General features: G+C 43.9%; 1 protein-coding gene across 2 annotated transcripts in view; it reads left to right on the forward strand.

The window, feature by feature from the left end:
* CUNH1orf21 (chromosome unknown C1orf21 homolog) overlaps positions 1–18,529 on the forward strand; it is a 166,534-nt gene that overhangs the window by 123,127 nt on the left and 24,878 nt on the right. For both annotated transcript variants that reach the window (XM_077452660.1, XM_077452658.1), the window contains exon 3: positions 14,098–14,192. In XM_077452660.1, the coding sequence (XP_077308786.1) occupies positions 14,098–14,192 (95 nt within the window). The remainder of the gene's footprint in view (positions 1–14,097; positions 14,193–18,529) is intronic.

The following is an 18,529-nucleotide window of genomic DNA, read 5'->3' on the forward strand; positions in this document are numbered from 1 at the left end:
ATATAGTGAACTTTCTATCTGTATTTGGTGTTTCTACCTCTTCCCAGCTTATTGCTGCTTTGTTTTCTGGATCAAAGCATATATTCAATTTTAAATGAAGAGAACAAATTGGTTAATATAATTATATGCTTTTAAGATAGACTGTCATCTGAATTCTCATAGACTGAGACATCTTTGTTGTCAGCTGCTTACTTGACATGTTAGTCTGCTTGTCCTGGTGCATAATACAAAACAAAGTACACATACATACACATAAATTGGATTCATATAAAACCAAATAAAACAAAATTGTACTCACAATGGAAGTGAGGAGAGAATACTTGTAAATTTATAGGAACTTCCTTCTTTGTACCTCTGAAGAGGTACTCCAGCTAGTTCACTGTCTGTTTCTTAACCAGGTCTTTAATCACTGGCTCTACTTTCCAGCTGTAAGATCTATTTTGCAACTACTCTGCTAATCTGTGAAAATATACCATAAAAGAAATATGGGGCACCACTGGTGGTCTCCTTCTGAAAATGTTATGCTACGTACACACGATCAAACAAGCGGGTGGAAAAGTCCGGCAAACTGAAGTCCGCCAAACAATCCCCCCTTGTGTAGCCTCCAGCATACTTTTTTGACCCGAAAGTACGGCGGACTTAGAATGTAGTTTTACACTCCAATCTTCCCGCCGGACTCGCATTTCGGTGGACAATCCGGCCGTGTGTATGCCAGTCCGCCGTACTTTTGAAATGAGCGGACTTTTCCCGCCCGGAGAAAAGTCCGCTAATTTCGAACGGGTCTCCAGGTAGGCGGGGCCCACGAAGGAGACTTCGCCGGCCCCGCCGCCTGGTATGGACTTAAAGGGGAACCCCAACGCCAAAAAAAATTGGCATGGGGTCCCCCCAGGTCCACATCAGACCCTTGTCCGAGCACGCTACCCGTTTGGCCAGGAAAGGGGGGGGACGAGCGAGCGCCCCCCCCTCCTGAGCCGTACCAGGCCGCGTGCCCTCAACATGGGGGGTGCCTTGGGGAAGGGGGGGCCGCGCGGCCCCCCCACCCCAAAGCACCTTGTCCCCATGTTGATGAGGACAAGGGCCTCTTCCCGACAACCCTGGCCGTTGGTTGTCGTGGTCTGTGGGTGGGGGGCTTATCGGAATCCGGGAGCCCCCTTTAATAAGGGGGCCCCGGATACGGGCCCCCTACCCTATGTGAATGAGTATGGGGTACAATGATATCACATGGCGACAGTCCCAGCATCCTCCGGGACTGTGACATCGTAAGGGGGCGGGGTCACCATGTGACATCAACCCATGTGGCATCCACCAAAGACCCCGCCCCTATATAAGTCGCCGCGTGCCCGTTCCCCGTCATTGTGAGCGGAGGACTCGGCGAGGCAACATCTTCTGAAGAAGAAGAGAAGAACAGAAGAACGGAAGACGGCGGCGGCGGCGACAGAAGACCGGGCCACCACCTGTAAAAGAGCTAGAAGAAGGCGCGGTGGCCCGGCAGAAGAACCGAAGAGGGGGACAAGACCCCCGAAGTCGGAAGAAGAGGCCAGCGGCGAGGAAGAAAGCCGGGCTCCTCCGCTAGTAAAAGAGCTACAAGAAGATAGCGGAGGAGTCCGACGAGAAGACCCCCGAAGACGGAAGACCCCCGGAGCTGTGCAATAAACTATTTTATCTTGTGTGTTGTGTTTTTTTTGTACTTTATTTTACAGGTGAATGGGTAGGGGTACATTGTACCCCATACTCATTCACATAGGGTGGGGGGCCGGTATCCGGGGCCCCCTTATTAAAGGGGGCTCCCGGATTCCGATAAGCCCCCCGCCCGCAGACCCCGACAACCAACGGCCAGGGTTGTCGGGAAGAGGCCCTTGTCCATCAACATGGGGACAAGGTGCTTTGGGGTGGGGGGGCCACGCGCCCCCCCTTCCCCAAGGCACCCCCCATGTTGAGGGCACGCTGCCTGGTACGGCTCAGGAGGGGGGGAGCTCGCTCGTCCCCCCCTTTCCTGGCCGGCCGGGTAGCGTGCTCGGACAAGGGTCTGATGTGGACCTGGGGGGACCCCCACGCCGATTTTTTTTCGGCGTTGGGGGTTCCCCTTTAAGTCCATACCAGGTGGCGGGGCCAGCGACGTCTCCTTCGCTGGCCCCGCCTACCTGGAGACGCGCTCGAAATGAGCGGACTTTCCTCCGCGTGTGTGGGCGAGTCCGTTCATTTCAAAAGTAGGGAGGATAGTACGGCGGACTTAGTAAGCCGTATTAGTCCGCTGAAAAAGTGCCGTGTGTGGGCAAGTAGCCCGTTCGGAAAGTCCGACGTACAGTCTGGCGGGAAGTCCGCCAGACTAAGTACGTCGGACAGACGGCTACGTGTGTACGTGGCTTTAGTTGTCTAGCTGTGTTTGACTTAAAGTGGATCTTCACTCTAAACCCCCCCCCACCTTTTTTTGTAACCCCTGCTTTTCTGATGCTGTGTTCTGCACATTTCAGATACTTGCCCACCCAGTGGGCAAGTATCTGAAGGGCAGTGGATTCAGCGTCCTGCTGTACCACCACTAACTTGTTTCCAGCTCTTCTCAGTTTAGCTGGCAGGCCTCCCAAAGTCCCGCTTGGCCCACCTTTGTCAATGAAGACTTGCCTCCTGGGATATGTGACATACATATTATTGTTATTATTATTATAGGTACTTGTATAAAATGTATGCAGCACTTTATATTTGTACATTCACATCAGTCCCTGCCCTCAAGTAGCTTACATCCAAGGTCACCAATTCATAAATACACATACTAGGGCAAATTTAGATAGGAGCCAATTAACCTACAAGCATGTTTTTGGAACCTGAGAGGAAACCAGAGTACCCAGGGGAAACCCATACAGTCACAGGGAGAACATGCACACTCCATGCAGGCAGTGCCGTAGCTGGGATTTGAACCGATGACCCTAGTAATGCTAGGCGGAAATGCTAACCATTTAGCCACTATTATCCCAAGACACACTGCAAACATAGTATTTATCATTCGCTTAGGTTAGTGCCATGCATGGGGGTGAGATAGAATTTCTTTAGTAAAAAAAAGAAAGTAAATAAGCAGAAAAATGGCCCTATTGGTGTAGGGGAGGGGTGGATGGGAGGGAACTTTTTCAGGGTGAAGATCTGCTTTAAATAATTGTAAGAACAGAACAGAGACAGAAAAAATGCAAAGCTCTCATATATATTCATACTTGGTCTGGGTAATGACACAGAAATTAATCAAGCCAAAGTAGCATGACAGCCAAATAAGAAACAATAATAAGAAATAAAAATTGCTTTCATAAAAGGTTTCCTTTACCTAAAATGTCACGGCAGACATTAGCAAATGTTCCCATGTCATGTTAGCTGCATGGCTTCCAAGGGCATGCCCCTTCATAGATGCTTTCACGATCATTTGTCAATGCCATGCATTTCATCATTGACACTCCAGATGGCAACAGTACTACATGTTATAAATGTTATGAATCATTAACTCATAACAAGGATCCAGATCAGAAAAGAGGGGGAGGATAAAAGACAAAAATGTATACAATACATAAACAAAATATAATAAAAGTAATACATATCGGGAGCCTTTGTGTTATCCAGATGAAGATATGCAAGGAAATAACCCCAGTCACCAATCTCTTTAACCACTTGACCACTGGGCACTTAAACACCCTTAATAACCAGACCAATTTTCAGCTTTTGGTGCTCTCACATTTTGAATGACAATTACTCAGTCATGCAACACTGGACCTATATGAAATTTTTTTCCTTTTTTTCAAACAAATAGAGCTTTCTTTTGGTGGTATTTAATCACCTCTCAGTTTTTTATTTTTTGTGCTATAAAAGAAAAAAGACCGAAAATTCTGCGAAAAAATGAATTTTTCTTCGTTTCTGTTATAAAATTTAGCAGATTAGTAATTTTTTCTTCATAAATTTTGGCCCAAATTTATACTACTACATATCTTTGGTAAAAATAAGTACAAATTGGTGGATATTATTTGGTCTTTGTGAAAGTTATAGAGTCCACAAGCTATGGTGCCAATATCTGAAAATTCATCACACCTGAAGGACTGACGGCCTATTTCAATTCTTGAGACCCTAACATGCCAGAAAAGTACAAATACCCCCCAAATGACCCCTTTTTGGAAAGAAGACATTCCAATGTATTTAGTAAGAGGCATGATGAGTTTTTTGAAGTTGTCATTTTTTCCCACAATTCTTTGCAAAATCAAGATTTTTTTTTTCCTTTTTTTTTTTTTCCACAAAATTGTCATATTATCAGGTTATTTCTCACACACAGCATATGCATACCACAAATTACACCCCAAAACACATTCTGCTATTACTCCTGAGTACGGCGATACCACATGTGTGAGACTTTTACACAGTGTGGCCACATACAGAGGCCCAACATGCAGGGAGCGCCATCAGGCGTTCTGGAGCACCCAGGACAATTCTGACATTTCTCTCCTACATGTAAAAATCATCATTTATTTGCTAGAAAATTACAGAGAACCCCAAAACATTATATATATTTTTTTAGCAAAGAACCTGGAGAATACAATGGTGGTCGTTGAAAATTTTTATCTCACACGGTATTTGCGCAGCAATTTTTCGAACGCGTTTTTTTTTGGGGGAAAAAAATGTTTTGTGCTTAAAAAAAACAAAAAAAAAACAGTAAAGTTAGCCCAATTTTTGCATAAAGTAAAAGATGAAGTTATGCTGAGTAAATAGATATCGAACATGTCACTCTTCAAAATTGCACATGCCCGTGGAATGGCGCCAAACGTCGCTACTTAAAAAATCCCCATAGGTGACGCTTTCAATTTTTTTTACTGGTTACATGTTTTGAGTTGCAGAGGAGGTCTAGGGCTAGAATTATTGCTCTCGCTCTAACGTTTGCGGCAATACCTTACATGTGTGGTTTGAACACCGTTTTCATATGTGGGCGGGGCTTACGTATACGTTCGCTTCTGCATGCGAGCACATGGGGACAGGGGCGCTTTTTTTTTTTTTATTGTTCATTTTACTTTATTTATTTTAGTTTGACATTTTTTTACCCAAAAATAAATTTTTGATCACTTTTATTCCTATTACAAGGAATGTAAACATCCCTTGTAATAGGAATATGGGGTGACAGGTCCTCTTTACAGTGAAATCTGGGGGTCAGTATGACCCCACATCTCACCTCTAGGCTGGGAAGCCTGAAAAAAAAAAAAAAGATTCTGGCTTTGATCGTACTGGCGAGTTGGTAGAAGCACCGGAGGGCGGTGAGGGGTGGGGGGGTCTATGGCTGGGTATTGCAGGGTATCACCGAGTATGGCTGGGTATCTCCGAGTATGGCTGGGTATGGCAATTTATGGCAGGGTATTGCAGAGTATTGGCGGGGTATTGGCGGGGTATTGCAGAGTATTGGAGGGTATTGCAGAGTATTGGAGGGTATTGCAGAGTATTGGAGGGTATTGCAGAGTAATGGCAGGGTATTGCAGAGTAATGGCAGGGTACTGCAGAGTAATGGCAGGGTACTGCAGAGTAATGGCGGGGTACTGCAGAGTAATGGCGGGGTACTGCAGAGTAATGGCGGGGTACTGCAGAGTAATGGTAGGGTACTGCAGAGTAATGGGGGGTACTGCAGAGTATTGCAGGGTATTGCAGAGTATTGGCAGGGAATTGAGGGGTTAAATTCGGTGAGCAGCGATGTGGGCACTGCAGATGCAGCCCACATCGCTGCTGACACCGATCTCTTTCCCCTCCGCTGTACCGATCGGTACAGAGAGGGGGAGGGAGGAACCGGCGTCATGTTATGACGCCGGTTTGTTTACAAGTGATCACTCCGTCATTTGACGGAGCGATCACGTGGTAAACGGCCGCGACGAGCGGCCGTTTACCATGATCCGTGATGCGCCGGGTCCACTGGACCCAGCGGTCACGGATGATCTTGTGTGCGCGCCCCAGGGGGCGCGCGAGAGCAGAATTCTGGGAGGCTGTTAATTAACGGCCTCTCAGAGTTAAACAACCGCCCTGAAGCCGTTAATCGGCAATGGGTGGTTGTTAAGTGGTTAAAAAAACTTGACACTGCAATATAAACAGAAACAGAATGATCTACTGTACCTCTTAATACAACAATTAATAACAATTTTGTGATAGTGTGCACTAGAAGAAAATGCATAGATAGTATACAGTGAAGGAAAAAAGTATTTGATCCCGTGCTGATTTTGTATGTTTGCCCACTGACAAAAATTATCAGTCTATAATTTTAATGGTAGGTTTATTTTAACAGTGAGAGACAGAATAACAAAAATATCTAGAAAAATGCATTTCAAAAAAGTTATTGATTTGCATTTTAATGAGTGAAATAAGTATTTGATCCCCTATCAATCAGCAATATTTCTGCCTCCCAGGTATCTTCTATAGAGGTAAAGAGCTGAGATCAGGAGCATTCTTTATAGAGAGTGCTCCTAATCTCAGCTTGTTACCTGTATAGAAGACACTTGTCCACAGAAGCAATCAATTAGATTCCAATCTCTCCACCATGGCCAAGACCAAAGAGCCACCCAAGGATGTCAGGGACAAGATTGTAGACCTACACAAGGCTGGAATGGGCTACAAGACCATCGCCAAGCAGCTTGGTGAGAGAGTAACAACATTTGGTGGGATTATTCACAAATAGAAGAAACACTAAATAACTCAATCTCCCTCGGTCTGGGGCTTCATGCAAGATCTCACCTTGTGGAGTTTTAGTGATTATGGGAATGGTGAGGAATCAGCCCAGAACTACACTGGAGAATCTTGTCAATGATCTCAAGGCAGCTGGGACCATAGTCACCAAACAAACAATTGGTAACACGCTATGCCGTGGAGGATTTCAATCCTGCAGTGCCCGCAAGTTCCTCCTGCTAAAGAAAGGGCATGTACAGGCCCATCTGAAGTTTTCGAATGAACATGGAATGATTCAGAGGAGAACTGGGTGAAAGTGTTGTGGTCAGGTAAGACCAAATTCAAGCTCTATGGCATCCACTCAACTCTGTGTTTGGAGGAGGAGGAGGAATGCTACCTATGACCCCAAGAACACCATTCCCACGGTTAAACATGGAGGTGGAAACAATATGGACCACTTCACTGCACCAAAGGGAAGATGGAACGGGCCATGCACTGTCAAATCTTGGGTGAGAACCTCCTTCCCTCAGCCAGGGCATTGAAAATGGGTTGTGGATGGGTATTCCAGCATGACCATGACCCAAAACACACAGCCAAGGCAACAAAGGAGTGGTTAAAGAAGAAGCATATTTAAGGTCTCCAGACCCTGATCCCTTAGAAAATGTGTGGAGGGAGCTGGAAATTCAAGTTGCTAAATGTCAGCCTCAAATCCTTAATGGCTTAGAGAAGACCTGCAAAGAGGAATGGGACAAAGATGGGACCTGAGATGTATGCAAACCTGGTGGTCTGATTTCTGTGATTGCCAATAAGGGTTTTGCCACCAAGTACTTAGTCATGTTTTGTGAAGGGGTCAAATACTTATGTCACTCATTAAAATGCAAATCAATTAATAACTTTTTTGAAATGCATTTTTCTGGATATTTGTGTTGTCATTCTGTGTCTCACTGTTAAAATCTACCATGAAAATTATAGACTGATCATTTCTTTGTCAGTGGGTAAATGTACAAAATCAGCAGGTGATCAAATATTTTTTCCCTCACTGTACTTGCAATATGGATATTTCTCAACTGTCTTCAATTATCTTGGATTGTCCTGGGATTACTCTTAGTGCTTGCTCTGATTGGCTGGAAGGCACTGCTGTGTTTGGGTGGCAAGTGTTTATCTCACCTTCGCACAGAGTGTAGGCACCTGAACTGTCAGTCAGGGAGAACCATTGATGATTATGGGGGACAGTGAGTGATGATTGAAGAGGAAAGAGTGCAGGTGCTGTAAAGAGTTCAGTTGCGTTGAAGCAGTGGATTCATTGTTGGTTAACACCCATACTTTATGGATGGAAGTGAAGGGGGTATGTTTACATGCTACTGACCTCTGCACCCTACATTACTTACCACCTACCATTGTTCTGTGCATTGTTTACTCCTGACCCTGCACTTTCCATTACCTACCACTGGCTCCTGTGCTTTGCATTACACACCACTGACCTATACACTCTGCATTTCTTACACCTGACCCCTGCACTGTGGAATACATACTGACTGCTTAATTATGTTACTTACTATGGACCTCTGAGCTATGCAGGTTCAGAAGTTAATAGTAATCATCATTTTACTACCCCAACCTTTATATTACTTTCTACTGACCTCCTAAACTCTGCATGCTTATGGGTCACTAATAATTCTAAATTACACTAAACCTCTGAATTACTTCTCTTGAGCCCTACACTCTGCAATACTTACTAAACATCAATGCACTGTGCATTAGGTACTACTGATCACTGCACTATGCAATACATACAATTGACCCTTACACTCACTGGGTGTTGCATACTACTGACCTTGGCATTACATACCACTGAACTCTGAATTACACACTACTGACACCTGCACTCCACATTACTTACTACTGGCCAGTGCATTATTACATACTACTGACCCCTGCATTCTGTATTACACACTAGAGACTTCTGAACTCCTCTTACCCCTGACCCCTGTACTGTCCTGACAAAAAACATATAGTCTTCTCACCGGCCTAACACAGCCAGCCAGGCCAGAATTCAACCCAACCATCTAGTAAGGCCAGGCGTTAGCCCAGCCAGCCAGGACAAACCAAAAGACAGCCCAGCCAGCCAGACCAGCAGTCAGCCCAGCCAGCCAAGCCAAATGTCAGCCCTGAAGTGATCCCAGTTAGCCAGGCTAGAAGTGATCCTAGCTAGCCAGGCCAGAAGTCAGCCTATTCAGGTTGCCCTCAGCCCTGATGGCCAGGCCAGAAGTCAGTCCAGCCAGCTAGCCAGGCAGAACCTAATCCAACCAGCCAGTAATTGGGAGTATTTTATGGGCACAATGACTGCTGACTCTGTACAGTGTATACCATATTTGAGGTTGGACTCTCTTGCTCCTTTTAAGTCACACTCAATATTAAGTGCGATTTAAGCTATGCGCATATTTGGCTTTGTGTGCTCTGCGTGTCTTCTTCATGTGCCTCTTTATTGCTTCCAAAGGTGGAGTGTGTGTGAGTATGCATGTATTTGTTTTCTGTAACTTATTATAAAGTGTGGGCTGGAGCTTGGCTTCAGTTTGTCAGTGTATTTAAATCTGTTAATACATTTAACACTACCCCCTCCCCAAGACTGACAATGCTGCTGTATTCATTCCTCCAGAGCTTTGTCACACTAATAGAGGAGGTGTGTTACTGGCCAGGTGACCAGGTGCAAACAAAGTAAAAAAAAAGACAAAGAAAGGAATACTAATACAGCCACCACATCTAATGATTGGTACGCTGCAATATATTACATTTTTGGTTTTAGGTTTAATATTGCTTTAAAATTTGGGGGGCACTGGATGACTTAAGTTATCACGAAACGTTTAGGATGGAGCAACATGCTAACGTGACCTTGTGCTCCATTCGTACACCCAGAAGGACGGGCTGTCTGTTTGTGTTCCGGCCAGTGCATCAGAATGTTTTGCTCTCTGAACATTGTAACTGTGTAAGTGCATTATATATATTTTTTTATAATTTTTAAGGTTTTACACTATGGAACGTTTTATATCTTTTATACACCATGGTATTCACAGATGTCCTGACTGTTTGTGAAGTGGCTGTTATACGTTGATACCACGTCTTTGGTCCCCTGTAAGCCAAGCCGTAACCTATTATATGCCTCCTTTGATCCTCCATTTTAGGGGATCATAGCGATCCGGTAAGAGTCCATTTCTGCTGTTCTGGTGGTGGAATCTACACATCTTGCTGTTTTTAGAGTGCGGGGATGGCCTTGTTCACTGTTATATGGACTTTTATTTTACAGTGCACTGTTTTATTTTCACTTGGTCACAATTTTTTGATTTCATTTTGTGCACTTATGAATTTTGTATGTTTTTTATTGGCAATATTGTTTGATATATTCACCGGCACATTATTGGTGACTATATATGTTTATGATGGACACATATTCATTATACATATGCGATTCTTTGTATTTTAAAATATTTGTCACATTTATATAGGATGTTTCATATCATTTGACCAATGGGTGGTTTATATATGTGTTTTTTTTTTCATTTTAGTTTCAGAAGTATATGGCTAGCGCAATTCTATAGTTTTTTCTTTGTTTCGATCTGTATTTATGTGATATGTAAGAATCTCAGCTTCCGAATTATTGAATTTTGATATTCAGTCAATCATACCTGAGTGCAGTTTTCTGTTAATTTTTTCCATATATTCTTTTACTTATTTTTGGTAATAAAAATCGCAATAAGCGTATATATTGATTGAGTCATAGCTTCTACAAAATAGGGGAAAGATTTATAGCATTTTTATTATTATTATTATTTTACTAGTAATGGCGGTGACAATTATACAGCGATCAGTGCTAGAAAAATGCACTGATTACTGTGTAAATGTCACTGGTAGAGAAGGGGTTAACACTAGGGGCGATCAAGGGGTTAACTGTGTTCCCTATGTGTGTGTTCTAAATGTAGGGGGATGGGACTGACTAGAGGAGAGGACAGATCGTTCTTCCTAGCTCGTAGGAACACAAGATCTGTCTCTCCTCTTCTCTCAGAACAGGGATTTGTGTGTTTACACACGTCGTTGTTCTGGCTCTCGTGCCCACATTTGAGCGTGGCAACCCCCCCCCCCCTCAGTGCAGCGGGCGTGTGTGCACGCCTGCTATCTCCGCTTAAAGGGCCAACGTACAGCTATGGCTGTTCGCAGCAACGTGCCGACCTGCTGCAGTATAACGAGGGCAGCTGGTCGGCAAGCACTTAAAGAATATGTAAACCCTCATCTTGTAAAATTACCCATTCAGTTTAAAATAGAAACGAAAGGCAAAACATTTGTGTAATGTATATATCTATTAAAAAAGTATACATACCTTTTTTGTGATCACATACTCTCTGTTCTCAGCTGTATATGGAGTTGGGGAAGGAGAAACTGATCTTTCCAGTGAAAAAAAATAAAAATAAAAAATTAAAACTGGCCTGTTTTTACTACAGTTGATCTGAAAATGACAAATGTCCTTCAAGCCAGTGGCCATCAACCCTGTCTGGAGGACCCACTCACAGGCCAGGTTTGCAAGATAACTGAAATACATCACAGGTGATATTTTCTGCTCAATGATTGCAGTATTCTAGTCTGCATCTCCCCAAAGTAGTACATAAAACCTTTTAGTGGGCCCTGAAGACAGGGTTGGTGGCCACTGCTTTAAGCTGCTGGCAAGATGGTACATGACAATGTTGAGAGTGTGGAGATTTAGGGCGGCTGTGTCGCATGTGCTTTGGAAGGGTGTGATGCTCCTGGAACCTTTGCACACAGGTGGTGGAACTGCCTTTGAATACATTTTTGGGAAAGAACAGCTTAAATAATCCAAGATATCATGACACAGGGGATACCCATGGAGCCCTGAAGAATTCTGTTTCATTGGACTGAAGTACTGGTGGCCCAGTATAAGAGGTCTGTCTTGCCTCATTTATTAAAAGTGGCTTATGGGTCGATCCCTAGTTATTGGTGTAAATGCCAATACGAGGAAGCAGTGGCTTCTGAAAGTAAATTATGCAGTGTAGAAGAGATGATGCATAGGTGAGAAGATACTTTGAAGAAATTTGAAGCTATATGGGGGAAATGGTTAATATTTAATTATTCAGAAAATTTTACCAAACTGCTGAGTGCAGAGGAAGGAAATACAACAAGTAGGAATAAGTATACATAATCATTGGGTATTTTCCCTCGTTGGCACACTAAGAAGGGCTTTTATTACGGAATGTGATCCAGAAGATTGGGGTGGGGTCTGCGGTGTTTAGATATGGTCAATTTGAAGTGAAGCTACTTAACTGCAAAATATTTATATGTTTTCTATATGCTTAAATGGAAAAATAAAAAAGAGGATTAAAACATTTTTTATAAATAATAAATATAAATTTAAAAAAAAATAGAAAAAGGGGGCACTACTAAATATATGGTAAATGAGGAAGAAAAAAAAGTTAGCCTTGAAACAGTATATAAAATGTTAACATACTGCAGGGTGTGATGAACATAACTGGGCTAAAAAGCTTCTCAAAGAAAAGAAGCAGCTGAAGCTGATAATAATAGATAAGGCATTTGATATTCTATAATTATATGTTATTATTATCAACAGAACCAATTCTGTTCTTGAGGACAAATTAAGTTAACTCTTGAGTAGTACAGAAGACCAGCAGATAAGAACATCTACTGTAAGTAAAACATCCTTTTCCAAACCCTGAAGAAAGGAGCAAAGTCCGGTATCAGAACCTCAAATAGTACAAAGGATACCAACAAATGACTCAACTTAAAAAAAAAACAAAAAAAACAAAACTGTATATATAGAAAAGTGCACATGGTCATATCACAATGAACACTGGGTACAGCCTAAAAGGGCCTTGTTAAAAAGATCCTGTTTACTGTATATACTGCACAAATATGCGTTGGACCTGGCACCCCCAAAACAGAGATCGCCACATTTGGGAGATTTCCCTGAATTTTTTGTCCTGTTGGTGCAACTTTTACTAATAAAAAACTAAATGTTATTCATCAAAAATAATCCTTCCTTGAAAGCGTGGAAACAAATGTAAACCAAAGCTCAAGTTGCATTTTAACCTCAAAGATCTTACATCAGTCAAATTAACATAAACCGTATAATTAGCGAGCAGTAACGATACTGTTCTTTGCATTCAGTTACCTTTTATTAAAACAAATTATTTTCCTTATTTTATTTTAAAAAAATTAAAAATCCCCCTTATAAAGCAAACTGGTGAGAGGCTCTCCTGACCCTTTACTTTACTAGGAATACTGCACTGACCTGCTGACCAGAGGAGAGTGGTACACCTTGTCATTAGAACAGCAGTGTATAATGATGCTGTCTATGGCTGTGTTATAAAAAGTAATTGGCATGGGGCATTCCGCATTTGTTTCTAATATAGCTAACTGGAAGTCATTTAAAGTGGTTGTAAACCCTTACATATACCCAGTAATGTGACTGGCCTCAGGTGATACATAGAGGTGAAACAAATCCTCCAACATATGTTGTACCTGTCTATCTGCAGCCCTTTCTTCTCTAAAGCCATTCAAGGTTCTGCATTTTAAAGCTTTTCTGAGGGTTCAGAAAAAGGGGGCTCCATGAGAGCTCTGACAGCTGACTGGAGGGAAGGGGCACACCACCTCCACACAGCTCACAGGAATAGAGCGGAAGGTGTCAATCAGCTGGAGATCCCTCCCCAGTCACCATTTTTCTCTTGGTGTCAGGAAAACTTGACAGTGATTCATGCTGATAGCAGAGGAATAAAGCAGCAGACAAAAGTAACACTCTGGCCTCTTTCACATGGGGCGGATCCGTGCTGATCTGCCCCATAGACATCTGCTTGCTCAGCGGGGATTGCTCCGTCGATCCCCGCTGAGCAGGAAGATGACAGGTCCGTCTCTGCACACTGTGCAGGGACCGACCTCTCAGAGCGCCGCTCTCCCCTATGGAAGATCGGATGACAACGGACCGCAGAGTCCGTCGTCACCCAATCCGATGACAGATGGAAATGTAGGTTTTTCCTCTGTCACGCTTTTTCTGATAGGAGCGGGTGGGATGTCAGTGGACATGTTACCGCTGACATCCGACGCTCCATAGATCTCTATGGAGCATCCGTTCAGGTTCCCTAAAAAAAATGGCAGGCGGACCTGAGCGGATCGTTCATCTGAAAAGGGACATGGTGCTCCTGAGACAAGTAAACACTATAGAGGGAAGTGCTTTGTTGATTTTTCATGTCTGAGGTATACAATGACTTTAATGAGGGATGGTCTCAGAGCACGGATTACCCAAGTAAGAGGTGACCTGATGGGGCTACAAAACACCCCTCTGTAGGTTTCATTCTGAGCAGTTTAATATAAAATCACTTTGGGTATGGTTTGAATATACTGTAAATAATTATTATATTTTTCTTACAGATGAATACAGATTCAAGCCAGTTGAAGAAGTCAAGTACATGAAAGATGGGGAGGAAGAGGAACAGAAAATAGTAACCAGGAACCAAGAAAACCTGGTAAGTTTTTTCATTTGTTAAAAGGATCTTCCCTTTTAACATGGACACCTAATACCCAAGTAAAAAGGTAAGTGGATTCAGGACAAAGATCACATTTGTGAGGACCCTTCCTCTTAAACGTATGGATTGCAGCGTTCTAAGGGAACTCCAAAATCAGGATGGGCCCAAGCTGCCACCTCTGCTCTGCCCAAGGTTCTGAAAATGCCACAAATTACTAAGGCCCCTTTCACACATGCGGACAGTTTGCGGATGAAATACGGACATACATGCATCCCTATGGGATAGCGGGTGTCTGCGGATGAACATCACAGACACCCACTATTGTCCGACTCTGCTAATGTCCGATTCTGCCTATTCTATCCTATTTTTCTATCCGTCTGCAGAGCGGATCTGATGAACACGGACAGACGGTCCGTGCTCATCCGATCCCCATAGAGGAGAGCGGAGAGCTGACAGGGCGGTCCCTGCACAGTGTGCGGAGACCGCCCTTTCCGCCGCCGTCTCAGCGGGGACAACGGAGCGATCCCCGCTGAGCAAGCTGATCATCACGGGGCGGATCATTACTGATCTGCCCCATGTGAAAGGGGCCTAAGGAAGGCCTTCATCTGTTAATACAGGGAATACAGGGAATGCTTGGCGTCCCAGGCTACAAAGGGGCATGATGCTTTGTACCATTTTTATAAAGTTGTTGGTGGCTTGAGAGCAGGTGCCCTTTTTTGCAATTTTACAAAAACATTCCTAAAGTGAAGAAGGTTTTTTTTTTTTTTTAAAGCAGCATATGTGATATTCATTGCATCTTTGTTTCCAAAAAGCACAATTAGTGAGAAGATTTGCCTGTTCATTGACCAGCATACACCAATGTCTGTTCTTAAGTTGCAATTGTTCCTTGCTGTACCATTCTCCCTAAAGGCAAACCAGCCGAAGTCCCGTTTATTGCACATTTGTTGAAAACCTTTACTTATCCCCCACCTCCTTTTCTCTAGCTGTACAGTACAGGACATGGGATCTTTAGCCATTAACCATAGGTTTTATGCAGCTACCTAGACACCTTTCCTCCTGGCAGCAGCGTTTTGGCAGAAAAAACGCTTGGAAATGCATGTAATGTGTCTAGGCTTGTCAATTGCTTATGCGTTAATGCATTTCATTGGCCTGAAAAATCATTAATTCTGGCCATTGGAATGAATGCTTAAGCGCTAAATGAGCCTCGCGTTAACGCACGTATAAATGCATCCAGAGTTTTTCTACCAAACTGCTGCTCTTGGATGCACTGGCAATGTTTTTTTTCTGCCTCTAAATGTGTGCATGGACACATAGGCTAACATGCAGGTGTGTTTAGAGGCTGATAAAAAAAAATAGACGCCCCAACAGCAGCAGTAAAAACATTCAGTGGGCATGAGGCCTTAGGCCACCGGACACTGGCAAAAAAAAAAAAAAGCTGCAGGAACATCCTATAGAACCCCTCCCATTCCCAGATGACTTCAGTTTTTACTAGTATCCTAAGGTGATGGACTTCTTAAGAGAAGCTTACCTCTTTTATGTGGATGTTTTTGCTTATTCTTTTATCAAGGTTTCTGGCTGCACCATATCCACTGCAGCTTCTCTTTGCAGTTTCTGGATTGGTGGATTCCTTGGCTGAGCCTTGAGGCCTTGAGGTAAATACCTGGACCCTGCTACAATGAAGATGCAGAGCTAACCTGTAACGATTCAGCACTGAATCTTTCAAGGACACTAACCTTTCTGTATGAAGCATAGTTTTGAGGTAGCTGCAGGTTGCTCTACAGATACAGGGTTGTGGTCTGCCAGCGGCAGAGTCCTGTCCTTCAAGGGACAAGGCAAAGCCTTGAAAGGGTGACGCAAGAATGGGGGTCTGGCCCCTAAATCCCTCCCAGAGTGGAGACCTTTGTCATATTAAGTGCAGGGCCCACCCCCCTAAACACTGTTCCAGTGTGCACCTATATCTTGACTACAGAGGACTTTAAGAGGTGTGACATAGCCATGGATAGGAGTTTCAGCCATTTAAAATGGGTGCCATTTTTCCCTACAGTGTGATGCAAGTCTACTGCGTCAGCTGCTACTGTGAGGCCCCCTTTTTCAGTTACTTCACTGCGCATGTGAAGTGACTGAATGTGGGCACCATTTTCTTCTTTAGTGCACACTTCCCTTGGTCAGCGATCTTTTGATGCCTGCCTAGTGCCTAGCGCAGAAGGCTTCATCTTTCCTCGCCACAACTGCAGAGTTTGATTACTCCCCCGGGAACATTTTTTGCATTGCACAAGGCAAATCACAAGTGCAGGAACACATGTGCTATTGGGTTAAGGCTTGTCCCAGATGTGGTAATTCAGGGTCTCTGATACACCTATTGTGGGGCTACCCCAAGCTCCAGAGGTATTGGGTGGAGGTTGTGCGCACGCTTAATGGGCTTTTAGAATGGAACCTTTTAGGGAACCCACTTACATGCTTACTGGCCTAAGTTGACTTTTCTGTGCTTAAGCCACCAGTGCAAATCACTGTTGGGCATGCGCTGCTTGCGCCCGTAGGCATATTGCCCTTAAGTAGACTTTCCCTCTAACCCTTTCTGACCGAATACTTGATGTTAATAGGTGCATTTCTTATGAGAGACCTACTTTTTTTTTTTTCCTCAGGAACTCATTAAAGAGGTTTGATGCTTTTTGGTCACCTTGGTTCGATCATATGAGTTTGGGATTGAGTTAGTTTTCAACTCCTTTTAAAGTGATTGTAAAGTGTCTGTTTGTTTCTTTCAAAAGAACAAACATGTTATACTTACCTTTCCTGTGCAGTGGATTTGCACAGAGCAGCCTGGTTCCTCCTCTTCTTGGTTCCCTCTTCGGTGCTCCTGGACCCTCCCTCCTGTTGCGTGCCCCCACAGCAAGCAGCTTGCTATGGGGGCACCCGAGCCAATCTGCAAGATTCCTGTGTCTATTCCAACACGGAGCTGTGGCCTGGCCCTGCCTGTTTTCTCTCCTTATTGATTCATTGACTTTGACAGCAGCGGGAGCCAATGGAGCAGCGCTGCTGTCTCAGCCAAAGTGGAGGGGAGTCTCGAGACACTGCTGCAACATTGCAGGACCTAGATGGATCTCAGGTAAGTATTAGGGGGGCTGAGGGGGGCTGCTGCACACACAGTTTTTTTTATCTTAAAGAGGAAGTAAACCCTGATGGTTTTACTTCCTCTTTGTCTCCCTGCAAAGGTAAAGCATAATGGGTTACTATGCATCGCATAGTAGCCCATTATGTGTCACTTACCTGACATAGGAGCCAGCGATGTCACCGCTGTCCCCTGTAGTCCGGAGCATTCAATCTTCTTCCAGGTATCGCTGCTCCGGCCACTCACAGTGCCGGAGCAGCGAAGACGTCACTCCCGCGCATGCGCACCGGAGCCGCCACTAACGGCATATCTGCATATCGGCATGCTGCTAACGGCGATAGTGCGCCTGCGTGCCACTGTCTACGGCACATGCACCGTCACTGTCTTTTAGTAAATATCTCCCACCGTGTAGGTTTAGGAGATATTGTTTGGACCTACAAATAAGCCTTAATCTAGGCTAACCTGTAGGTCAAAGTGGTTTGTAAGGGTTTACAACCACTTTAATGCATAGAATAAAAAACATTCTGCCTTTACAACTACTTTAAATATTGCTGCCTTGTATAGCTCTAAAAGCAGGGCCCATATTTAGTTGGATTTTCTGAGCTTTCATTATACCATTAACACTTTTTATTGCGTTGGCACCTATGCTGTGTACACACGACCGGACTTTTCCGATGGACTTTCGTTGAATCGGACTTCTACATACAATCACACCAAAGTCCGACGGATTCAACCGTGATGATGTACGATTAGGATAAGGAAGTTCGTAGCCAGTAGCCAATAGCTGCCCTAGCGTCGGTTTTCATCCATCGGACTAGCATACAGACAAACGGATTTTTCGACCGGACTTGAGTCCATCGGAAAGATTTGAAACATGTTCTAAATCTAAAGTTCGTCTGATTTTTCGACAGCAAAGGTTCGATGAAGCCCACACAATGTCGAATTGTCTGACGGATTTGTTTCGTTGGACCTTTGCTGTCAAAAAGTCCGGCCGTGTGTACACGACATTAGGTATGCTCTTTGTGTTTTGAAGTTTTAGTTCTGCCTGTATTCTATTGGGCACACTACTCTCCTTTCAGTTGCACAGAATTCCCCCTACTTAGAGTCTGTTTTTATGTGCGGAATCTCCTTTTAGAGATTTCAGATAACAGGGGTCACAAAAAATCCCCCTTCAGTTTTCCTTCCTTCGTTAATCTCTTACTTTGTGTTTGTTGTTTTGAAGAACTGAATC

This window comes from Lithobates pipiens, unplaced genomic scaffold, assembly GCF_037356315.1.
Source record: "Lithobates pipiens isolate NorthernLeopardFrog02 unplaced genomic scaffold, aLitPip1_a1.2 Scaffold_23, whole genome shotgun sequence".
Taxonomy (NCBI): domain Eukaryota; kingdom Metazoa; phylum Chordata; class Amphibia; order Anura; family Ranidae; genus Lithobates; species Lithobates pipiens.